Source organism: Mirounga angustirostris, unplaced genomic scaffold, assembly GCF_029215605.1.
Source record: "Mirounga angustirostris isolate CCGP_5_RB_7025 unplaced genomic scaffold, mMirAng1.0.hap1 SCAF_13, whole genome shotgun sequence".
Taxonomy (NCBI): Eukaryota; Metazoa; Chordata; class Mammalia; order Carnivora; family Phocidae; genus Mirounga; species Mirounga angustirostris.
Window position 1 is genome coordinate 40,674,456 of NW_026991721.1, and position 23,355 is coordinate 40,697,810.

Consider the following 23,355-nt stretch of genomic DNA (forward strand, 5'->3'; position numbering starts at 1 on the left):
AGGCTGAAAAGAAGGGATGTTTATAAAATATATTATTTTTGCATGGTCTTCAAATAGTGGCCCCTCTGCCCTCTTTCATGTTTAGAAAAGAATTGATAATATTAACCAGTTAGGCCCTTTTATCCTGTCTTTTGTTTGCTATAAATGATGATCATATTTGTCAAATAATAGTGCACTTTAATGTTCTAATTTATTACTAGCTCTGACACAAACAAATTTCTACTTAATCAAGGTATCTAGAAATAGAGTAGAAGGGCCAGAGATTGATTGGGTCATGTTGTTCCTGTATAATCACTCCACTGAGCTGAAAGGCTTTACTTTTTCCAGAAAGTGGAAATGTTGGTTTTAATGTATATTTTGCTGCTAAACTTTTGGGAGTAGGCTTTCCTGTTTATGCAGCAGAAACCCTGACTGAGCCCATCAGTCCAAACACTTTACATTTAGCTATAGAAGTTTTTCAATCTATAGGGGGATATTTAGTAGATGCCACATTGCAGAGCATACTTCCGTGTGTCATGCTAGTAGGATTCATGAAAACAAGCAAGAGCTATGTTCATTCATTTATTCATTCATTTATCCAATCATTCATTAATTTAACACAGTTTACTAATTACAACTCTATATGCCAAGTGCTTTCCTAGAACCTAGAGATACCACAGTGAATGAGAGCCAGTTCTTGCCATATTCTCAAGGAGATTTCAATCTAGTATGTTACTAGCTAGAGTCACCTCTTCAGAAATGATAAAATATCAGAGATTTAGATAGAGTTTCATGGGGGAATGTTTAGGAACTACTCTTAAGCAGCAGAAAAACGTATCAGGACCCTTGAAATAAATGCCTTTTAGTCTACTAGTTTGCATAGAAGTTGAAAACCAATCTTTTACTTAATAAATATTTATTGAATATCTATTATGCAGGAAATCCTGGGGATACAAGAATGACTACAACATAAACACCAACTTTAGGGGTTTCATATTCCTGGGGATGGAGTGGAAAGATTAGAGAGAGATAGTCACATAAACAAGTAATTACTTTGGAGCATGTAGCATAAAAGAAAGAGGAATGAAAGCAGCCCAGGGAACATCATTGCAAATGCTGTTCCTATGGCCTGAATTACCCTTCCCATTTGTCTTTACAGCCGTGCCCTATTCACGTGCTGATCTTTATTCATCCTCCACGACAGAGGTTAGACATCGCCTCTCCTAAGAGGCACTAGCCGACTGTCTTGTCGGATGCCCTCTTGGCGCCCTGCTTTACTTCAGTATCACAACACTGATCGTACACTCTGTGATAATTGCCTGCGGTCTGTACCCCCTCTGATCTGTGTGCTCCCTAAAAGCAGGGTCTGTTTTATTTACCTTTGCATCCCCAACCCCTGACATAATGCCTCACTCAGTGATTGCTCAATTAATATTTTGTATTGAATTAATTAATTCGTGAGACACACCACATTCGAATAGGCCTTGAAGGATGAGTGGGACTTGGTGGGATTTCATGAAGAAGGAGGAGAAGGGGCTTCCAGGCACTGAGAGGAGCACTGGACAAGGCATAATATTGTGTGAGAGAATGGTATTTGAGGTAAAGAGATAGTTTGAAGTGCTGCAATTTTTGGCAAAGGAGGCTAAAATGATAGATGGGAGCCTGCTTTTGAAGGGAGGAATCACAACAGGAAAGGTTACTGTAAAATAAAGCCAGTCATTGCTAAATCACCACCTGCATTTTTATTGTAGTAAAAATGTACTAGGTGTATAAAAACATACAAAATTAATTCTGCCCAGCGTGTCTTTGAGGCCTCCATCAGAAGGGCCTATAGAATTGTCATTTGAAACGCTCTTCCTCCAAGAGTCACTTAAAAAGAAGAGAAGGGCCTAGGGAAAACAGCTGCACCAGGCGGCAAGCTGTGTTACGTTACTCAGATAATAACGCTTTGCACCCGTCTTGTTCTTCCTGCCCTGACGTTACAGGAAGTAAAGCAATGAATGGCTCTGCAGCTAAACTACAGCAGTATTATTGTTGGCCAACAGGAGGCGCCACTGTGGCTGAAGCGCGAGTCTACAGGGATGCCCGCAGCCGGGCCAGCAGCGAGCCCCACATCAAGCGACCAATGAATGCTTTCATGGTTTGGGCGAAGGATGAGCGGAGGAAAATCCTTCAGGCCTTCCCCGACATGCATAACTCCAACATTAGCAAAATCTTAGGTGAGTGCAGTCTCTGATGCTGACCTTCTACCCCCCCGGGTGCCCGGAGAGTGGAAAACAGGGGCATCACCTGGCACCTCAGGGAGACTGTGGTTTGCAGACATTAGATGTAGCTCAGCAAGCTGCCTCGGGAGTCTTCGTCATCATCTCTGTGTCCATTTAGGTTTAGGGGTTACACATCCACTGGTGCCAGGGAAGGACTGACTAAAAATTTATTGTACAGTCTGTTATATACTGTGACTTCGGCCACTTGGAGAGGTCACTGCTAAACAGGAATCATGGAGACAAGCTTTATCCCCTCTTATTCAGCCTTCTTCAATCCGTAAGTTGCTGCGAAACCTCAGAAACGTGCACAGATCCTACAGTTCTCTGCTTCAGGGTTCTTGGGTTCCTGTGTCCCTCTGAAAGACTCATCAGGACCTGGGGTGAGCCCCCAAATAGTGTGAAATTCCTGAAGTGTTGAACAGTGCCTCAAATGATAACTTTAACACTTGTAAAATGAAACTGCACTTACTTTAATAAGATATGACTAGTTCGGATTTCAGAGCAGAGACTTGAACACACAGACCCCAGGGCAGAGGCCCATTTTGTGGTCAATTGCCAGGGTGATTCTCCCGCTTCTCAGGATTAAACTCAAGCCTCGTTCTGTGAGCGTAAAGCTTGCCTAGTGCGGATGATACAGTTTGGAATTATTGTGTTCAACATGTTGAACATATTTTATTCAATATGCAGCATTACAGTCAACATGTTTCCTCTTTAAAAAGAAAAAACACAGAAGGCACTGTTCTATTTAAGCTGTCATGATGTGACAAAATCTCAAAAGGAGCCGTTTAAGATGCTGAAAAACATTAGAGACTTAAACTGTGGTTTTCGTTTTTTAAATGTTTTGTTCAAAAGCAATAAATATTTAACCTTAGTAAATATCGGTGATCTGGACATACACAAATACACATGTTTTGTCACTGTATAAATAATTTAACTTGATTCAGAGACATGGGGAGGCAGTAACCTCAAAGAAAATTTAAAACATACATAAGATCAAATAGTGGTGAAATGTTAAAAAAAATAAGTTTTTCCCTTTTGATTTTTGAATTTCAAGATGGATACTAAATGTCATTACGATTAAGCGGGGTGTCATTTTTAGGATTTCTGAGATATGTGCAGGGATAGTGTTATTCCTTTTCAACTTAAGTACCTTTCAAACCAAAATGCTCCTCATGGATATATTAAATTTTTTTTTCTAGTTAATAGACATTTAAAAGAAAATCAGTGTTTCTCTGTCCTTGAAGTTTGATACCTAACTTTGGAATTTTCTTTTTTTTTCTTTTTCTTTTTTCTTTCTTTCTTTTTCTTTCTTCCTTTCTTTTTTCTTTTTTCTTTTTTTTTTTTTTTTGCCATTCTAATAGCAGCATGAGTAGGCTCTTAGATGGGCACAGAACCTCTCTGTTTCCATTTTGGCAGCTGTGGGGAATCTATATTATTGGTGTGCATTCTGTGAAAAAAAATTATTAAGAACATAGTAAGTGTATTCATGAAAATATACACTTTAAAGCACAAGCATTTCAAGAGCACCAAGAATCCCCTGTGAACTGGGGCTTTAAGCTACTGGGAGTCAGCAGAACCCAGAGAAGCCGATCTGCATAGACTGTCTACACAACTTTTGCACAACAATCAGGAAAGAACAGGGATGGATGTGCTATTAAAGCAGACCAGGATATTGCTGGCTACAGAGAATATTTGTACAACTTTCCATTTGTTTATGTATGAAAAATCTCCACTGAAGAATAGCTAACATCCAGTCAGCACAGCTGTTACTGCTTTATTCACCAGCGAGACACAAAAATGCAATTTGATACATGTAAAAAAACACATCCCTTCTTCGTCAAGTGTTTAGATAATTCTTTATAAACAATATTAGAGAAGTGAATACTTTTCCTTCTTCCTCTATAAACCACATTAAAAATTTTTGTGCTATCATTGGTACAGCTTTGAATGAAAGTTTATAGTACTTGAAAATGGTATATAGAATTCCAACTGTACCTTCCGGTTTGAAAGCTAGAACTTCTTAGGTAGGGTTTAGGCTTTTTAATTACCCTGGGCCAGGGGAGACGGTGTGCTCAGTGGGTTTTTATATATGGAAGGATATCAACATCTGCTGACATCTTATCACGGAGTAGCTTCCCTAAAGATGCTTGGACAAGGGTGGGAGATGTTTGAATCTTTGGAACCAGGAGAGCTTTTTCTGAGAATCCCATCCGCCTTGAGAGTATGCTTTGGAAGTTTAGGTTTTTCACCCTTTGAGAGAGATAGACAGATAGATGGGGGAAGGACCTTGGCGTTGGGGGTGATCTATAAGCAACAGACATGTTTTAAAACAATATACCTTTTGTAGCACCAGCTTGAAGCTATCGACAGAAATAATGTAATAAATGTATCACATGCAAAATTATTCTTTGCTCTTTACACTGCTTGGGAGGCTCAGTGATATGTGGTGGTAGGAGCTACCCAGAACACAGGTGAGTGACGCAGTGGGACGGTATATACAGTATTTGCCAGCAACATGTTGCCTTGACCAGTTGGGTACTGAAGGCTGTTTTTATGTTTAGGGTCTCGCTGGAAATCCATGTCCAACCAAGAGAAGCAACCTTACTATGAAGAGCAGGCCCGGCTAAGCAAGATCCACTTAGAGAAGTACCCGAACTATAAATACAAACCTCGACCGAAGCGCACCTGCATTGTTGATGGCAAAAAGCTCCGGATCGGGGAGTATAAGCAACTCATGAGGTCTCGGAGGCAGGAGATGAGGCAGTTCTTTACTGTGGGGTGAGTGTTCCAGAATGTAGCCACCTGGACTTTCCCTTCCCTGTAGGAAACCGCAGGATGGCTACCGGCAGTGTGTTTGGGAAGATTAGGGAAGGGAGGAGATGGAGACCTTGGCTGTGGTGATCTTTGCAGTCACACACACACACACACACACACACACAGAGTCTTGCAGTCTGGCTCCTGCTCAACAGCTCAAAACAAACCTGGTCACCCCTCTCCTTGTCTCCCGAACTAATCTAAGATGTTCCGTGCCCACACACAAAGTTGCTGGTAGTTTATTTAAGCAGACATACAGGGAGAAGGAATAAAAAATAACTTCAGAAATCCCCAGAAGCTTTCCAGCTTCTCTGGGTGGTGCTTCTGATTCTAATCACAATAGTCTGCTTTTGTTGTGGGATCTCCCACAAGATAATTGGCCTTGACATTGGTTAGAGGACCTCATTTTTGGCATAAGATCCAGAACTCCTGTTGCAGTAAATTATTCTGTGGTGGAAGCAATAACAATGTGGATTTTCTTGCTTAAATCAGAAACTAGACATGTTTTTGGTATCTTCAAGTCTGATTTCATGTCATTTTGTTTAAAAATTAGGTAATAGATTTCTGGTATAAATTTCGACTTGGCTGACTGGCTGTCTGCATTGAAAAGAGGCTCCTTGTAACCACAGCAGTTGGGATAAGTGGGGGTGCAGATGCCTGTAGGTTCCAGCATGCCCAGGCTGAGGAGCACAGGGGGTGACAAACCAGAGGACCTTTCTGGAGGCACTGGCCTGAGGCAGCTGCAATCCGATTGGGAAGATACTTGGGAGAGGCCTTAAGAGAGAGGAGTAAGGAAAAGGCAGCTGGATTCACTGTTAACCAGGGGGAGCATGGAGGAGCTATTATATGGCAGGGAAATGGGACAGCTTCCCCTGCAGGTGAGGAAAAGATGTGCCTTAGAGGAAAAGTAAAGAGCTGTTTATTTTTAAGGGCACTAAAAAATAACATCACGGAATAGAAAGTTGGTTTCGGAAGCATGTGTTTAGAAGCATAAAATTAATTTGGAATAGTAAGTAGAACACACACACACACACAAAAAGGGCCGGTGAAAGCAGTCTGGGTCATGAATCTGTGCCCTACCCTAGAGAATTCTGGAGAGGAACGTGGGCTCCAGAGTTTGACTGCTGAGGTTCAAGCACTGTGCCACCCACCTGGGCAAGTTATTGAACTTCTCTGAGCCTCTGTTTCCTCATGTACGAAATGAAATAAATAATAGCACCTATCTCGTACAATTGTAGGGAGGATTCAGTGAGGCAGTGCTTTTGAAAATACTTTTATAGTGCTTAGTACATTAGCAATAAAGGTGAGTTTTTATTATTATCATTACTATTAAATATGGATTTACTATCACAATAAAACTATATTTTAGATCATAGCAGAGAGTCAGTGAGTTTCTTTACACTGTGGCAGACCTTTTTCGAGGTAAAAGGAGGCTTAAGCTACTTCGTTATTTGAGAATCACAATCTATTAATAGATGAAGCCATGCCAAAATAGGTTTATCAAATCTTCCTGTATTATAAATGTTTGCATTTTTAAAAATAATGCTTTTAACGCCGGAAGTACAGTGCAGTATAAGTAGGCTATTTACTGGCGATTTAGACGATTTATGAAAAATACCAATTCATAGTGCACTTTGAGAAGCACAGTCACATGAAACAAAATACACATTTATTTTAACTGTGTGATAAATGTCTTCTTTTAATTCTGTCTCTGAGACTGTATATAATCTCCTTTGAGCAGAGAATCAAAGTTTAAGTTTGAGATCCTTTGTGACTCCCACTCTTTTTTCATGTCATGTCTCTGTGTATCTAATGATACATAATGGGTGTCTTTTGCCATAATCTGGAAGGCTGTCAGAGGTACCATTTTAGTTCCCTGATACTTATTTGAAAATATGAGATGCAGTAATTCTATCTGATTTATTTTCCTTTACCAGAGGGTGCATTGAAGTAGCTCTGGATCAAAATACCTCAACACATGACAATGCAGGTCAAATTTTAAAAATTAAAACAACTCAACAGCATCTATCATTTAGTGTCCACTATATCCTATACACTAGACATTTTAGATATACAAATCACATATTCCTCTAAATAAATAATGACATGCAGTCCTCTAAATAAGATAAATCAAGGTCCTGTGGCTGCCAAAAGGTGAGAAAGAATCAAGGTTTAATTCTGGGTCTCTGCCTCCATCATGCCTAACGACTGAGGAGTTGTCCTTACTCAGAACATGCCTCATCGCCCCATTCTGGCCTAGTTATGTGTATGGCTGTGCCACTTGGAAAAGAGCTCCCAGGACCTTTGGTTGTGGTACGTGATGGCTTTAAAGGAGCTTTGAGCCTATGGCCCTAGCGGCCTGATGGCAGTGCATCTCTTCTGCTCTCGGAAGCTAAGCAGGGTCGGATCTGGTCAGGACTTGGATGGGAGACCGTTCCCGGGTGCCCTGGACTCTTGTTCTGAGGCTACTTTCTTGGGCGCCTGGGTGGCTCGGTTGGTTAAAGGAGCTTTGAAATTGAGAGACTAAGGATCCTGTTCCTGGTAGTGTAGGGGTTCCTTTATGGAAGGGTCATTTTGGACCACGGAGTGGGGTTACTGATGTGCAGGCAATGGCCGGAATGTCTTGTTCTTTAATTTTCAATGCTGAGTATTTCCCTCTGCCCAGCTTTGGTAATATTTGCAACCTAAAGCCAGGTATTATTTCTACTTAAGGATTAGTATTCTCTTTTAAGTAGTTGTATTTGATAGATTATCAACTCCCTGGGGTTCATCTTTGGAAATTCATCTTCATTAGATGTGAGGTTATTACAAGAGGGAAAAGAAACAAGAAATTCAAAGATTGCTATTGACTTCTTGAGGGAATGGGGGTGAGATCAATTTTTATAGCTGATTCTGAAAAGACTATCATAACTTTCGAGCCAATACAATGACATATATCGCTCAGCATTGTCATGCATTTTACTGATGATACAACTAAAAGTTCAGTGAGTTAGATTTATTTTTTCCACTCAGCTATTATGAAATAAATTTACCAATAATATGAATCAGAGTAAGGTTAGCTCTTACCTTAGATTTAACCCCTTTGATCAACAGGTTAAATATTAGAATGTTAAATAATTTCGATGAGTGCTATTAATGTTGAAATGATATTCATTAGGGTACATGCAGCGACAACATTGTCTTTTCCCAAAGAATTCTGGCCCAATGTACTTCCACTTATTTGAAGTTTATTCAGTAATTTACCTGTGAACTCATAGAGAATTACCAGGTACTATAAAATATCAAATCTTGGGCTACTTTTTAAATAATAATAATGGTAAATTATTGAATACTTACTATATACTATATACCGTGATGGGTGCTTTATACAGATTATTGCAAATACAGCAAATTTACAAGATGAGCAGTATCATCCTCACTATGGGGTTGAAAAACACAGGGTTCAGAGATGTTAAGTAATTTGTCCAAGGCCACACAGCTAGTAAATTGCAGAGCTGAGATTTAAACCAGGCTTGTGTGAATGTCAATCATGTGACATTTCTACCCTTATACACATCCTTCACTTACAGCCTACAAACTCTTTAAAGGCTATGTAGTGCAGTGGTTACGGACCTGATTCTGGAGCCAGACTGTTCTGTCTCAAATACCAGATCTGCTTATTCCTGGCTCTAACAACTCATAAACAGCAATCTTTATTCCTCTGAAGTCTCCACTTGCCCTTGAGAAACTTATTTAAAGTCTCCGTATCTCAATTTCCTCATAAATAGAATGGAGAAATGACCACAATACCTACAACATTGGGCCCTTCTGAAGATTGAATAGCTTGATCTATCTAAAGTGCTTAGAACAACGTCTGGCACATAGGAAGCCCTGAATCAGAGCAAATATTATTATTCTGGAAAAATAATGCTACATGCCAACCATGTATCTCACATTATAAAGAATTATATTCTAGTGCCTTATGCTAGAAGTGATTTGAACATTTGCCATTTTGATCTTAATCCGAAAGAGGTTGAATCAAACCTATGACATACTTAAATATATAATTGATTAGCATAGGCTAGCCATACTATTTTCAGTATTGTCCTCCTGTAGAGAAAGCTGGATTAGGGTCTCTAACAGGCAATATAAAAAGATTGTTATTATTTCCATTTCCTACTGCAGTACCAACTACAAAGATGTACGATGTGTAGGCTTATCTCCTAATGAAACAGACTTCGTTGTCTTCATTTATAGATGCTGTAAAAGTCTGAAAGATCAGCAGACAAGGGGGATTTGCCAAATTAATACCTAGGGGTTTTTTTGTTGTTGTTTTGTTTTGTTTTGTCTTTTTGCAATTGACGAAGCTAGGCTATACTCCAGGAATATTCTTGTGATTTGGAAACCATGCAACACTGGTGAGCTCTATCAGGATCAGCTTTACCCTTTACTTGGTCTGGGAGGAGGGATTCTTAGCCATCTCTGCTCATATCAGCTGCATGTGTGTACTTTTACAAACATCTACAACTTTTGTTTTGATGTGCACATTCATTATTTGTAAAGCCCAATACTTTCCAGCTATTCCCGTTTGTGAAATCTGCAGTGTTTGAATTTTGACTTTGCAATTGATCTGTAAAGGAAGGAAAAATGCTTTTTAGGAAAGTAATTTCCAGTAGACAAAGCTTGAGCCTGCTGGCTGGATTTTCCATTTTGTTAATTGATCGGTCCATCAATTGGTAGGGGCTTATTTGAAACCAGTGATGTGCCCAGCACTGTACTAAATTAATGTAGGACATGAGGCATTAATCGTCTACACAATGAGCTTTCAGAGAGTGTTAGAGTCAGAGAAACCAGACGCATACATAAACATATTAACAAATAATAGTTTGTTATACATACATAGAGAGAGAGAGAATACATTGCGTAGTGCTCCACATAATGTATAGTGAAGTACCAATTTTGATTTTATAGACAAGAGCAAGTAAAGCTCAGGGGAGGAGAGATTACTATGCATTAGGGCTAACATAGGTCATCCTCGAGGAAGGGGGCTTGAGGTTTGGTTAGGGTCAGCCTGGTGTTAGCAGGAAGAAGAGCAGGAACACATGGAGGGAAATGCAGAAATGTTCAATAGTTAAAAAACGAGGCTAGCCTAGAGATTATTCCTGGCAGTAAAGAAAAGTAAGAGAGGTAGGGTGGAGCAATATTTTGGAAACCCTTGAAAGCCAAGATTCAGCAACTATAATTAGCCATGCTCACTTGATTTTTTAGTCTTTTATTATGCTGATAACAACAATGAGAAAGCAAGGCCAGCATGATAGTTAGCTTATGATTTTGCATCCATAGAATCAGTGGTAACTTAGAAGTGGCCTCAGAAGTCACACACTTCAAGTAGCCAGCCGCTGTAGGAGCCCTCTCTGAGTTCTGCTTGAACTATTCTAGGGCTGGAGAGCTCACCACTTCCCAAGGGAGCTAGTTTCTTTGTGGAACATGTCCTAATGCTAGAAAGTTCTTTTCACTGAGCAACGATCTACCTTTCTGCTACTTGGTTGCTTAGTTCCAATCCTCTTCTTTGGTCCCTTTTCTAGAGCAAGTCTCTTCCTTATTTATAAAGACAACCATTCATTTAAAGATGGTTATATTCACATTCCTTCTCCACTATCTTCCCTTGCATATGTCTAGTCTCATTACATCTTTTCTTCTCTCAAATAGGTTACCCAGCTTTTTCATTTGTTTTCCCCCTCATTCACTAGTTCGTTCGTTCATTCATTCATTCATTCATTCATTCATTCATTCATTGCATGTATGCAGTATGGAATGTGCCTCCTGTGTTCCAGGCATTGTCTAAGTTCTAGAGCTATATCAGTGAAAATTCCTGTCCTCATGAAACTTACATTCCAGCAGGGGAAGTCAGACAACCAATCAATACATGAATAAATAAATATTAAATAGTAATAAGTGCCTTAGAACAAAGTAAAGTAGGGAAAGTGTAGGGAGTGTCAGAGGATGGAGTGCAATTTTTAAAAAGAGTGGCTACAGAACCTCACTGAGCAGCTCCCACTTGAAGCAAAGGTCTGCGGAGTGAGGGAGCAAGCCATGTGGGTCTCTGGAGGAACAACCGGGCAGGGAGAGCAGCCACTGCAGAAGTCTGGATGGAAGGTTGCAATTGGCATATTCAAGAATCAACAAGGCCAGAGTAGTAGGAGCAGAGTGGGTAGGTGGGAAGAGTCAGAGATGTCAGAGAGGTAGTAGGGAGGCAAACTGTGACAGGACCTTTGGCCATTGTGAAGACTTTGAATCTGACCCTGAGTGAGATGGAAAGGCATGGAAGGGTCATGAGCAGAAGAGTACTGTGATCAGATTTAGGTTTTTAAAAGATCATTCTATCTACTGTGTTGAGTATTGTCTGAAGGGGACATGACTGAAATAAGGAGGAAGAACAGATTAGGGTTGACGGTGGCCTGGACCAGATTTGTAGGGGTGGAGGTAGCAAGAAGTGGACGGATTCTGGATATATTCCTGATAGCGGACCACTAGGATTTGCTGATGGACTGGATATAGGGTTTGAGAGGACATGCAGTTACCATGGATTGGCCCAAGCAGCCAAAAGATGAAGTAATCATTAACCAAGATCAGAAGGGTCCTGAGAGGAGAGGTATATGGAGATGGTCAGGAGTTCAGTTTTGGATCTGTAAGATCCAAGATGGTATTTTGACATCCAAATCGAATAAGAAGTTATATCCATATATGACTCTGGAATTTAGGGATGTGGTGCTTACTGGACATACAAATTTGAGAGTTGTCAGAACCTAGATAATATTCGAAGCTATTGAAAATGGGCAAGCTCACCAAGGGAAGGAATTGAGATAGAGAAGAGATGAGGTGCAAGGACTAATCGTTGGGTATTTCAGAGTTTAGATGTCAGGTTGATAAGGAGGGACGGTACATCCAGGGACCTAGAAGGAGCAGTAATGAGATAGGAAGAAGACCAGAAGACCAGCGAAGAAAACGGTTCGGCAAGGGGAAGAGTGGCCAACTGTATCAGATGCTGCCCCTGGCATAGGTCAAGTAAGATGAGGACCAAGAACTGACTTTTGAATTTAACAACATGGAGATCATTGGTAGTGTGACCTTTATAAGCTGCATTTCAGTGGAGTGTTGGGAGTGATTGAAGTAGATTTAAGAATTTAGTGGAAGAAATGAAGAGAGTGAATATGCACAGTTTTTCAAAGAGTTTTGCTTTAAAGGAGAGAGAGAAATAGAGCAGTAGCTGGAGGGGGATGTGAGTCAAGAGAGAGTTCTGTTGTTTTTTGTTTTTAAAGTGGGAGAGATTATGGCATGTTTATGTGCTAATGGGAATGATCCAGGAAAGAGGGAAAATTGATCATGCAGATGGGAGAGACAGTCCACTGGAGAGAGATCCTTAGTAAGTGAGAACAGATAGATTCGGTGCAGAAGGAAAGGATTGGCCTTACATTGGATTACAAATTCATTCAAAATACAGGAAGGCAGGCAGATAATCAGAACAGACAGAGGTAGATGGATAAATGTGATGGCAGGAGCTTGTGAAAAATTTCTCCTGATTACTTCTAATTTCTCCATGAAATGGAAAGCCAGGTCATCAACTGAGAGTGAGGATATGGGAGAAGTTGGATATCTGAGGACAGTTGAGAGGTGTGAAATAATTCTCTAGGAGAGTAGAAGAAAGAGTGGCCTAGGAAAAAGTACAACATGATGGCTGAACAGCACCAGAGGCCAATTTGAAATTCATGCTCAAAAATTCAAAGAATAGAACCCTCAGTAAAAAAAAAAATTCAAAGACTAGTATGTATGCACGGTAGTGTGTCTTCTGCAGCCAAGTTCAGCTGCGTGGGAGGGCTCACAAGTAGGTAGAGAGTTCAGGTTTTGCCGTGTAAGGGAGGGGAGAGTACCTGCGAGACAGTGACTAACCACAGAATTTATCCTGGGTAAAGAGGTAAAGTCAGGACACAAGGGGGAGGGACAGGGACAGAGTAAATTGGTTGAAACGATCAAGGAATTGTAGATGACCATAGGGTGGGAGAATTGTTGAACTGGGGTTTTAGAGGAAGAAAACTAGAAAGATAAGATGTGGTGGTCAGAGAGTGGGATGTTTAAAATGGTCATTAGGGTGAGGTTACAGCTGGAAAGGACAAGGTCTGCTGACACAGGGAGGGGGACAGATCACTACCACAGAGAGGAGGTCAAGAAATTGAGATAGCAAGGTGTTGAAATTATCACCTCTGTGGATAGTGAGTCATCAAGAATTACGGCAGAAGAAATGTTGGAGAGGGAGTGACAGAAAGCTAGGAGCTAATGTCTTTAAGGAATGAGGGGCAATGACCAGGCAGGAAGTAGATAGGGGGTCAGCAGGTGACATAGTCTGGTATCCCTTTACTACCAGTATAGGCTTTTGAATATCATGTGCCTCACTCCAGAAAGTAAGTTGTACAGATGTTTTATTTGTTTGTTTTTAATGTTCCATTACCAACTTAATGTCCAATTATTATTAAATATGTGGAGCCCAGTTTAGAAGAGTTTGATTCTGATTCATATTGCCAAGGATTTTTCTGATCATGTGAGCTTGCCTTTCTCACCCTAATCTTGATATCCAGTAGAGAATTTACGACATTAAGAAAGTGTTCAGCTCCTGGCTGTGGTGCTCATATGGCCTTGGACAAACAACTTAAACTCTCTGAAACTTAGTTGGTAACTTCATCGGTAAGAGGGGAAATAATATTTGCCTATTAGGCTTATTGTGAGGATTAAAGAAGATAATGTGAAAGCATCTAAGCATAAGCATCTAAGCGTTATCCCCAGCACATAATAGGAGCTCAATTAAAATTTATTTAATTGATCAATACATACAGATTTTTTTTTAAAAGATTTTATTTCTTTGACAGAGAGAGCACAAGCAGAGGGAGTGGCAGGCAGAGGCAAAGGGAGAAGCAGGCTCCCCGCCGAGCAGGGGAAGCCTGATGTGGGACTCGATCCCAGGACCCTGGGATCATGACCTGAGCCAAAGGCAGTTGCTTAACCAACTGAACCACCCAGGCGCCCAATACATACAGATATTTTGATTAAAAAATACTACAAAACTGACCATCTCTTCTTTCTGGAAAAAAGAACATCCTTTATGAAAAGAAAGTGTACCATTGGATAGTTTATATATGGTATGTAGAGTTTATGTTATAGATTAGCTCACCAAATTGGGAAATCTGTAAAATGGGTTAATATTGCAATAAAAGTTTTTATTCTACACTCATTATGTGATTAAGGCAAAAATATTTTTATTACAATTATCCAAGTTCAGTAAAAAAATTAATGAGGCATTCACTGCCTTGGGCAGACTAGCATGAAATTTAATTTGCGTTAATTTGCCCAAAAGTTAGGAAGCAGAAGTATACTGTTTTTAGAATTTGAGTCTATGAGAGGGAAACCAGTATTTTATGAGATGTTTCTGTGCATAGATATAGATTCCTCTATCATCTTCTTCAGGCAATTAAAAAAATCACCATGAGCATCATAGAAAATGGATCAATATCAGGTGCTTAGTGCCAACTGGGTACCGACAGGATCTATAGAAATCAGGAATTTTTATGAGACACGGTGAGCATAGTGTATTTGTATATTGTATATCTATAGAGGAAAGAGTGATAGACTTCAAGTCAAGTCACCTAGCTTCGAAGGCTGGCTCTGCTGGTTGTTGAATGCAGGGCTTTAAACAAGGCCTTACATTCTTCATCTGAAACCTGGGTATGACAGTACTTCATGTGGTTGCCATGTTAATTGAATGAGGGAACATATACAAAAATATCCGCTATATTATGTTAGTCAGAGGTGAAGGAATCATAGTCATGCCTTCTGGGGATTGGAAGAGGTTGTTAAAGATAGCATTATGAGGTATCTCCCAGAGTGAGTCTAGGTCATTTCCATCATTTTTCCTTCTACCAGGCTGGAAGACATGCAGGGCTTTTTGAGAAAATTAGTCCGGAAATGTCAAAGAATAGCTGGTAACTAAGCTGTTTCTTCTTAGATTCGGGATATTTTTCTGACTGAGGTGGATAGAAAGATTTAATGGTATTGTAGAGGGTCAATAAGAACCATTCAAGGGATGGACCGACCTGAAATCGTATTAAAAGGTGAAAGGACCTTCCAAAACTTCCCTGACCCCAGCTCTCATACACATTTGGAGACTGAAGCTCAGAAAGGATAGTTACAGTGATATTTTGAAATGAATTTAAATTATAACTATTGTCCATTAAGGTTGAGGAACACTTGGTAAATACTGCAACCATGAGAATATTGTTTCAGTCAGTCTGTGAGGCTGGTGTCATAGGTCTTTAATTCTTTCAACCAATTACAGTGCCTCAAGGGAAATTGAGAGGCAGATAACGATGTCTCCCTGTAGAGGGAGAGACTGACCTTCATACAGGGTCTGGTAAGTTTATTTGAACTCGAGTACCATTATGACAGAATGATCTGGTGTGACCCATCCTTGGCACCCACTAGGATCTGGAATGAGGCAATGTGTGTTATTCTGACAAATTGCAAGGCTCTCGCTGCTCTTCACTCCTGACTCCTCCAACTCAGCGCCAGGCCAGGGCCTCGGGAGTAATGACATCCAAGATGATCCTTCCATGATTATGAAAATAGAAGCTCCTTAAAGGAGCATCCCTACAAGTTCAGCCACAGAAATAGGTAGACATTTGCATGGATACTAAATATATGCTTTGCTAAATCTGACTCTCTGGGACATACTTGATCAGTTCTCATCTTGATCTTCCCTTTGTACAGTTCTCAAGCCAAGGTGAAGACACAAGCCTGCTTAACAGTGTCATTAAAATAGGATTCATGCTACCAGTCCTTTTGTTTTATCATCCTGGGAGATCTTAAAAAATGATGTCACATGTAACTTTCGGAATTGACTACCGCATTTGTTTCAAATGCCAAGTGTTATTCAAGCTTTGCTGTATGTAATGTTGTAAGAACCCTGCTTTTATGTTTCAAAACCATCAGTAAATTGCTCTATTGTATTGCTTAATGCCCAACCATAGCATCGGGGAGATGTGCAGGACTCCTCCAGGGAGCACTTAGCCCCGTTTTGTCATTTGCTTAGAACGTCAAACAGAGCCCCCTTTCAGAATGTATGGGGGAGGAGTGCCAATGCCACCCGGAAGAACATATAGAGAGATATTTCCCCCTGTTTTATTTTATTTTTTGAATCCATACAGGCAGCAGCCTCAGATTCCAATCACCACAGGAACAGGTGTTGTGTATCCTGGTGCTCTTACTATGGCAACTACCACACCGTCACCTCAGATGACATCTGACTGCTCTAGCACCTCGGCCAGCCCAGAGCCCAGCCTCCCGGTCATCCAGAGCACTTACGGTATGAAGACGGACGGCGGGAGCCTAGCTGGAAATGAAATGATTAATGGAGAAGATGAAATGGAAATGTATGACGACTATGAAGACGATCCCAAATCAGACTATAGCAGTGAAAATGAAGCCCCGGAAGCAGTCAGTGCCAACTGAGGAGTGTTCATTTGCTGAATTAAAATACTTTGACATTTCACCTCCCCTCCCCCAACAAAAAGTTCTTAAAGAGCCCGCATGCATTTGTGGCTCCATAATTACATCAGCAGAATGGTCTTAATTGTTTCGTAAAGTGTGAGACAGATTAAGTTTTCCCGGATTTTTCATGAACTTGAGTTTTTGTCGTTATTGTTATTGTTGTTGTTGTTGTTGTTTTAATTTAGGTGAAGACATATTAAATATGAGACACCAGGACTTGAAAACTTATCTCAACCCATAGCTGTCTTACAAGTCTTATATTTTTGTCTTACTTTTTTTTTTTTCCTTTTGGATGTTGATAAAAGGTTTAAGTTACTGTTTTAGATGGGGTTAAACATTCTCACTCAGGTATGCTGTGCCGGCCTACAGGTTGTGAATGTGTTTTTATTCTGAATTATTTGCGAGAACAACTGAGGATTTCATATTGTGAAACAGAACAAGTCCACAGAGTGTGCAGCTGCATGTAGAGCATATTCAAAAGGCCTCGGAATTCCATTTTTCCATGTGTAGAGTTAAACTTTGAATGTGCCAAACTTTTCTCAGAACTTTTGAATCTTCATATTTTGGAAGTCTTAAAAGGAGACACTGCGAAGTCTTAGACAATCTTTGGCATCTTAAAATAAAATAGCAAACCGCACATTTTTTTTTTTTCCAGAAAATGGTAAAGTACTCAGGAATCTGGAGACAAGAAATTGTAAGGAACGAACAAGGTTGCCACAGTGCACGTACCCAATCGTGTTTGCCTCTTGACGTGCCATCAGTGTGTAATGGGCCGCGCCGAGCGCGCCCCAGAGCGTTCACCACACCAGATACCCACGTGGTGGTCTTCTCTGCCTGAGACCACCTCTCACTACATCCATTATCCCTTCACCTTTTAACCCTGACATTCAGTCTTAACACATTTTCTCTTAAATAATTTATTCATTCCAGAATGTCGAGGGTCCACTTACTATTTATTTGAAAAAAAATGTTGGTGGCATTAATTTAATAATTCTTGTTTTTCACCCTCCTTCCCTGAAGATCTTTTCAGCCCCTTTCACCTCCTTCTCCTGCTACATACAAAAGATGTACATAGTGATTTTATGTCCCCAGAGCATCTGGAAGCATTTCTGAAACAAGATTCTATTAAATACTTATATTGTTTTTAAACATAAATGTATATCTGGCTGTAGGGCTGTGTATTTGGATACAGGTGTGTAGTCTTACACTTCGACAGGTATGCCCCTGAGGTTCTCTGTGACCTCAAGTCTTTTGCCAGAAATTTCCCTCTAATCCAGTTTAGCAACAGTGGTAGGATCTGTATCAGCGGCATTTCCCCTAAACGCCATTTGGCTGCAAGGGTCAGCAGTGGTGACTGCCAGGCAGGAGGGTCCCGCAGCCAAGCCGAAAGCCCAAGGTTGTGGACCACGGAGGAGGCCACAGTGATGCCGTCATGGGCTGGCACCTCCACAATGAGTTGCCTTGTTGCATCTGGCACACCTAGGGAGTTTTGTTTTTTGCAAAATCCCCAGGATCCAAGAAGCACATGACAGCCTCAAGGCAAAGATAGAGGCAAATAGTCATGATACATCCAGAGAATGAAAGAAAACCATAGGGAAGGAGAAGGAGGGGAAATACATTCCCTAAAGGGGATGTTCCTACTGTTAACTCTGGGGAACGGATGACTCCTGGGGCAGCAGATGAGCTCCTCTGGCTCCCTCCCTCCACCAGTGGCCACGTGGGGAGGGGGGCATGCCTCCCTGTGAACACGATTAACGGCACTGGTCACACGAGGATTTCTCTGGAGATGTGCTGATGGGCTGGGAGGCAGTGAGGTTTCATTCCCCTTTCCCATCTACTGTGAGCTCAGCCCTGCCATTTTGACCTTCCTGAAACCAGGACTGACTGCCAATGGTGGGGGAGGGAACCTCACCTGGAGTGGTTCAATGGGAAAATGTCAGTTAATGGGACAGTTCACCTCATGGGACAACCCAGAATCTGATCACCAGGACATAGGAACGGCCCCATCAGATTTCTTGAGCCATTTTGTCACTTGGAAGAAAATAGTGTACCTTCATATTTATTTAAGGAGTGCTCAAGGCCATACCTAATAGTAATAAATAGGTCTAGCCAAGATGTTATGGGCTGTGTCATTAGCTGGGAGTGCTCTCCATAAGCTGATTAAGGTACTGATAGGAATGTTTTGTTCTTAGTATTGGTTGGGGATTGGAACTTTGTTTTGTACATTTATTTCAAATGAGGAGGAGGTCATTTTTTCTCAAAAAATGAATATTTATTATTGTCTTACTGATTTCTTTTGACTATATACCTCTCCTCCTCACTTCATACTCATGTGTTTTTCTCCTTCTCTTTGGCTCTTGCTTTTGCTCTCTCCTCCTCTCTCCTCCTTTTTTTTATTTTGCTGCATAGGTAGAGTGCTGTATGGCTAGCATTGTATTGTATGTAATTAATTTTGCACAAAGGCAAACATTTAGAAGAGTAGGTTAATTTTGTTTGTTTTTATGACCATGCCAAAATAATATTCTGGGCTGGTGGAGAACAAAGGACTGTTCTTTAGGACTGAAACTTGATTTTGCTTGTAGTTAAAAAAAAAAAAAAGAAAGAAAGAAAAAAAACAACAAAAAACACACACACTCACAGATGTTGTTTCGTAAGTGTTATAAGCACTGGATATAAATGGTATTTTTTATCACTTCTGACTAATGTGAAACTGTTGTAAGAAAACGACATGAACAAAAGTCATCTGTTTCGACTCGTGTGGGCTTGCCTCACAGTTGCCGGATTTGAGTCATTTTTATGTCTTGTTATTTCATTTATTTATGCAAAATACATGTGTGTATGAACACTTTGTTTTAGCTCCAGCTCTGCCTCAGTACTGGGGTGCAGTTACTTCTAGCCATGTTCTTAAAAGTGAAAGGCTATTCAGGAATGATCTGATTGTAAACGTCTCTTTCATTGGGTCAAACAGTAATGCTGTATTTGAATCTAAATTCTGCGTATAAGCAGGTTATTCTATTTATTAGCCAAGTTTGGCTCTAAATGTCCATGGAAATTAAAGAATGACAATCATAGGGATCACTTCATTTTCTTTTCAGTGGGGCTTAAACAAAGTTTTTATGACTTTACCATCTCATTTTAGATTTTTCTAATTGTGTAAATATAACATAGAAATAGAATTTATTTTTGGTTCATGAATACTTAGTGAGATATAAGTTATGTATTTCCTTTTCGTTCTCTATCCATGTATGTTGGTCCAGACTAGAAGTTGACAAGTCACTGTACCTCATGGGGATAGTGAATTAGCCACCACAGTGAGAGAGCAATGTTTCACCTGTCGCTGGGGCAGTCACACCCTTCTCTAGGGCTCCCACGCAGTTTGGAACCCACTGTCCACAGACTCAGACTTTCACTTACTTTTTTATTATAGAAAGTCGATGAATTGAATATCCTAAATTTCCAGGACAGCTCGGGGAGAGTCAATTTGCTTTTGTAAGTCCACCTAAATCTTATAAGGTAGTTCGGTGACCATTTAATAGCAAGAAGCGTGAATGCCATTCTACAGGCAAAAATCTGCCTCTGAGAGTGACCGTTAATAAAAGTCCTACCATGCCAGTTAGATTAAAGAATGCTCATCAACCTTTTTCCGTGCTTCCTCTTTCACAGTATCTTCAAATCAAAGACAAATCATCTCCATGTTGTTAAAGAACTTAGAGGATCAGGATTTTCCTTGTCATTTAGAATAGGGACACTGGCTCACGATCCTCTCCTAAAAAATGGACCATATGGGTTAGGAAGGAAGGAAGAAAAGGAAGAAAGGAAGGAAGGAAAGGAAGAGAGAAAGAAAAGAAGGAAGGAAGGCAGAGAAAGAAAGGAAGGAAGGCAGAGAAAGAACGGGAGAAAGAAAAGGTCAATCCACGGACAGGAGCAGCCTGGCAGGCGGTCTCTCCATCTTCTTGGCAGAGGCGATGCAGTACCTTTTCCAGGAAGGTGGGAACATTTGTCATTTTCACGTGTATACAGCTCGGTCTTTTAGGAGCCCATCAGTTTGCTTCATTTGGTATTTGATACTCCCCAGCCTTGTCCGCAGGCCTGATTCGATACGCCAGGGTCCTGACTCGGTCTCCCAGGCCAAGTTCTAAATTCAGGTGTGGGCTCACAGCACTGTTGAGCTTGTCAAATGCTGGCCTCCCCTGAATGTTAGCCCCACTGGAGCCTGGGGTGTTTGAAAAGGGTGTGATCCCTCTAGGGCTGAAATTAAAGGCTTCTTTCTTTTCCTTGTGAAGCCAGGCTGCTTCTTCGGAGCATAGCCTCCCGAGCCAGGAGCAGAGGCGCTAGCTGAAAGCAGGGATTGTTCCGAGGAAGCCCGTCCACCCCCAGTAGGAAGGCAGCCTGGTCGCTTGAACACCACAGGCAGAGGCGGCTTCTCTCAATTTACTCATTTTGCAGAGAGCTGACCTCTACCCACTCATTAGGGAAAGGAAAAAGAGTCACTTAGTAGTTTTAAACCATACGAGAAGTCCTGTACCAAGTGCCAACAACTACAAAGAATGCAGCTAGAGGAATGTATTGAAATTATTACTGGGTCTTCCTTTATAACGAGAAAATGACAAGAATGGTTGCTGTAGCCTTGCCTGATTCTGTGCACGTTTGTCTAAGGACTGAGTTGGCACTTAAGCTCACTTCTCAAAGTATAATACTATTGTATGACCTCATTTGTCCTTTTACAGAAGCACTTGCATCATTTCCTTAAGTCATCTGCCCCCTGACATGTTTTCTTCCTTAATAAACAACTTCTATCTGTTATTCCTGCCGATTATGTCCTGTTTCTGATGCCATATACTGTTGAGTGTAACCCTCTGCTAATATCATTGAAAATATTGATATGCAAACGCATTTCCTTTTCATCCCCGTCCCATCTTTCCTGCTGGGGACAGATTGCTTTCCAAAAGCTCACGAACAAGTATTCGGAATGCTGGTACCTTTGGGGCAGGGCTAGAGGGTGGGGAGGGTGGGAAGGGCTCAGACAGGTAATGTTTAGCACAGATACTCTTCCAACTGGTGTCCGTGGCTATATGAACGCTTGACGGCAACTCAGTGACATATCTTGCTCAGTAGTTTCTTATTCCTGAAGAACCACAAGCATAAGGTGAGGCCTCAGTGCTGGTGCTCTTGGAGTATGGGGAATGTGCAAATATTTAACTGTTTTGTATGCTGCACATTGCAGGTCTGCTCCTGTGCATTCTCCGTTTGTCTTCCTTTGTCATATGTGTTTTTGCTTTTTTGAGAGTGCGCTCTTTATTGTACCCTTCTTCGGCTTGTAGCAAATTAGAAGGCTTAGCATTTATGTTCATTCATTATTGTATTTGCCATGTAAAATTTTTATTACCTTAGACAAGCTTATAAGCTGTTACTACATAACTTATCTTACTGTAACTCTTTTATTTCCCGACCTTGTAATTTGTTTGTGATGTATATTGTGAGATTGTATCCTATGTTAATTTAATCAGCACGATTCACTGACATGCTGGACTGACATGCTGGCTGCTGGTTCAAGGTGTAAAGTTTGTGTAGGGCCGTTGGGGCGACTGCAGCTTGTTGTCAAGGTACTGGGCTTTGGCTCCCCTAGCAACACGGGGGTGCGGCCCCTTAGGATGCTAAGGGCGTTTGCTACAGCCTCGAGCAAATTTAACTGCAGATTTCCTTTGTAGAAATTCTATGTATAACGCAGGTACCTACTTGGCCCATGGCTGGTAACTATTTGGGCAATTAGAAAAAACACAAAAACCATAAAAACTAGTGTCTATTGCTGCTTTGAATATGTTTGAAAGTCTGAAAATGTAAATAATTTATCAAAAAAAAAATCTTGTACAGTCCAGTGTAAAGTTTTTAAATGATCTTAAGGGTTGCCATCACGTGTCTCTCACACTCTCCTCTTGATAATGGAAAAAAAAAAAAAGTGTGCTAAGGATTAAAGAAATGGGAAAAGAAAAAAAAAATCTCTTCAAATTTAAAGGAATGAATCATTGTTCTTAGCTTTGTTGCATACACACATTTCTTGGATTTCGTTGTGCAGTATTGATGTGAGATAAACTCGACATTGAATAATCTTTCAGTGGTACTTTTCAAAGTCTTCCCCTCCTCTGCCTCATAATTAAGGGAAAAGACAAAATTGAAAGACACTGTCTTTACCTATCCTGGTGTATGTTGGCACCTTAGCTACTTTTTTTTTTTTTTCTTTTTGCACAAGGTGCTTTCCTGATATGTTAAACACGCCATCTTTGGGTGATAATGTATATGCCATGAAGGGGCCTCGGGCCCTCAGGGGAGTGTCTATAAGAACTGCCTATTTATGCTCATTTACCTCAAGACTGTCCTCTCTACCCTTAATCTAGTCGTCATCACTCCATCTTTTGTACTGCTGTTGACACTTACAAATTAAAGATAAATTTTGTTTTATGACCTCTGTGTATGGCCTTGTCTGTGCCCTGGACACTGTTCCCACCGTGGAGCCCGGGGAAGGCCCGGGCTCGCCCCCCACTCGCTGCTGGAGCCTGCAGAGCTCTCCAGCTCCTGGCCCTCGCCTCTGCCCGGCTGGGAGGTAGGTCTCAGAAAAGTCTTCAAACTCCTTGGCCTGGAAACACTTGCCTGCGTTTGTCATTGTGGAGCAAACGCTGCTGTGGCAGGAAATGCTTGTGGATTTAGACGGTAGGAATGGGATCCAAGGTGG

At 40.9% G+C, this 23,355-nt stretch overlaps 1 protein-coding gene across 11 annotated transcripts in view; it reads left to right on the forward strand.

The window, feature by feature from the left end:
- Positions 1 to 23,087, forward strand: part of SOX6 (SRY-box transcription factor 6) — a 606,783-nt gene extending 583,696 nt beyond the window's left edge. For all 11 annotated transcript variants that reach the window (XM_054512032.2, XM_054512037.2, XM_064576794.1 and 8 more), the window contains 3 exons: positions 1,965 to 2,198; positions 4,805 to 5,021; positions 16,286 to 23,087. In XM_054512032.2, the coding sequence (XP_054368007.1) occupies positions 1,965 to 2,198; positions 4,805 to 5,021; positions 16,286 to 16,589 (755 nt within the window). In that variant the 3' untranslated portion in view covers positions 16,590 to 23,087. The remainder of the gene's footprint in view (positions 1 to 1,964; positions 2,199 to 4,804; positions 5,022 to 16,285) is intronic.
- Positions 23,088 to 23,355: the final 268 nt, after the last annotated feature.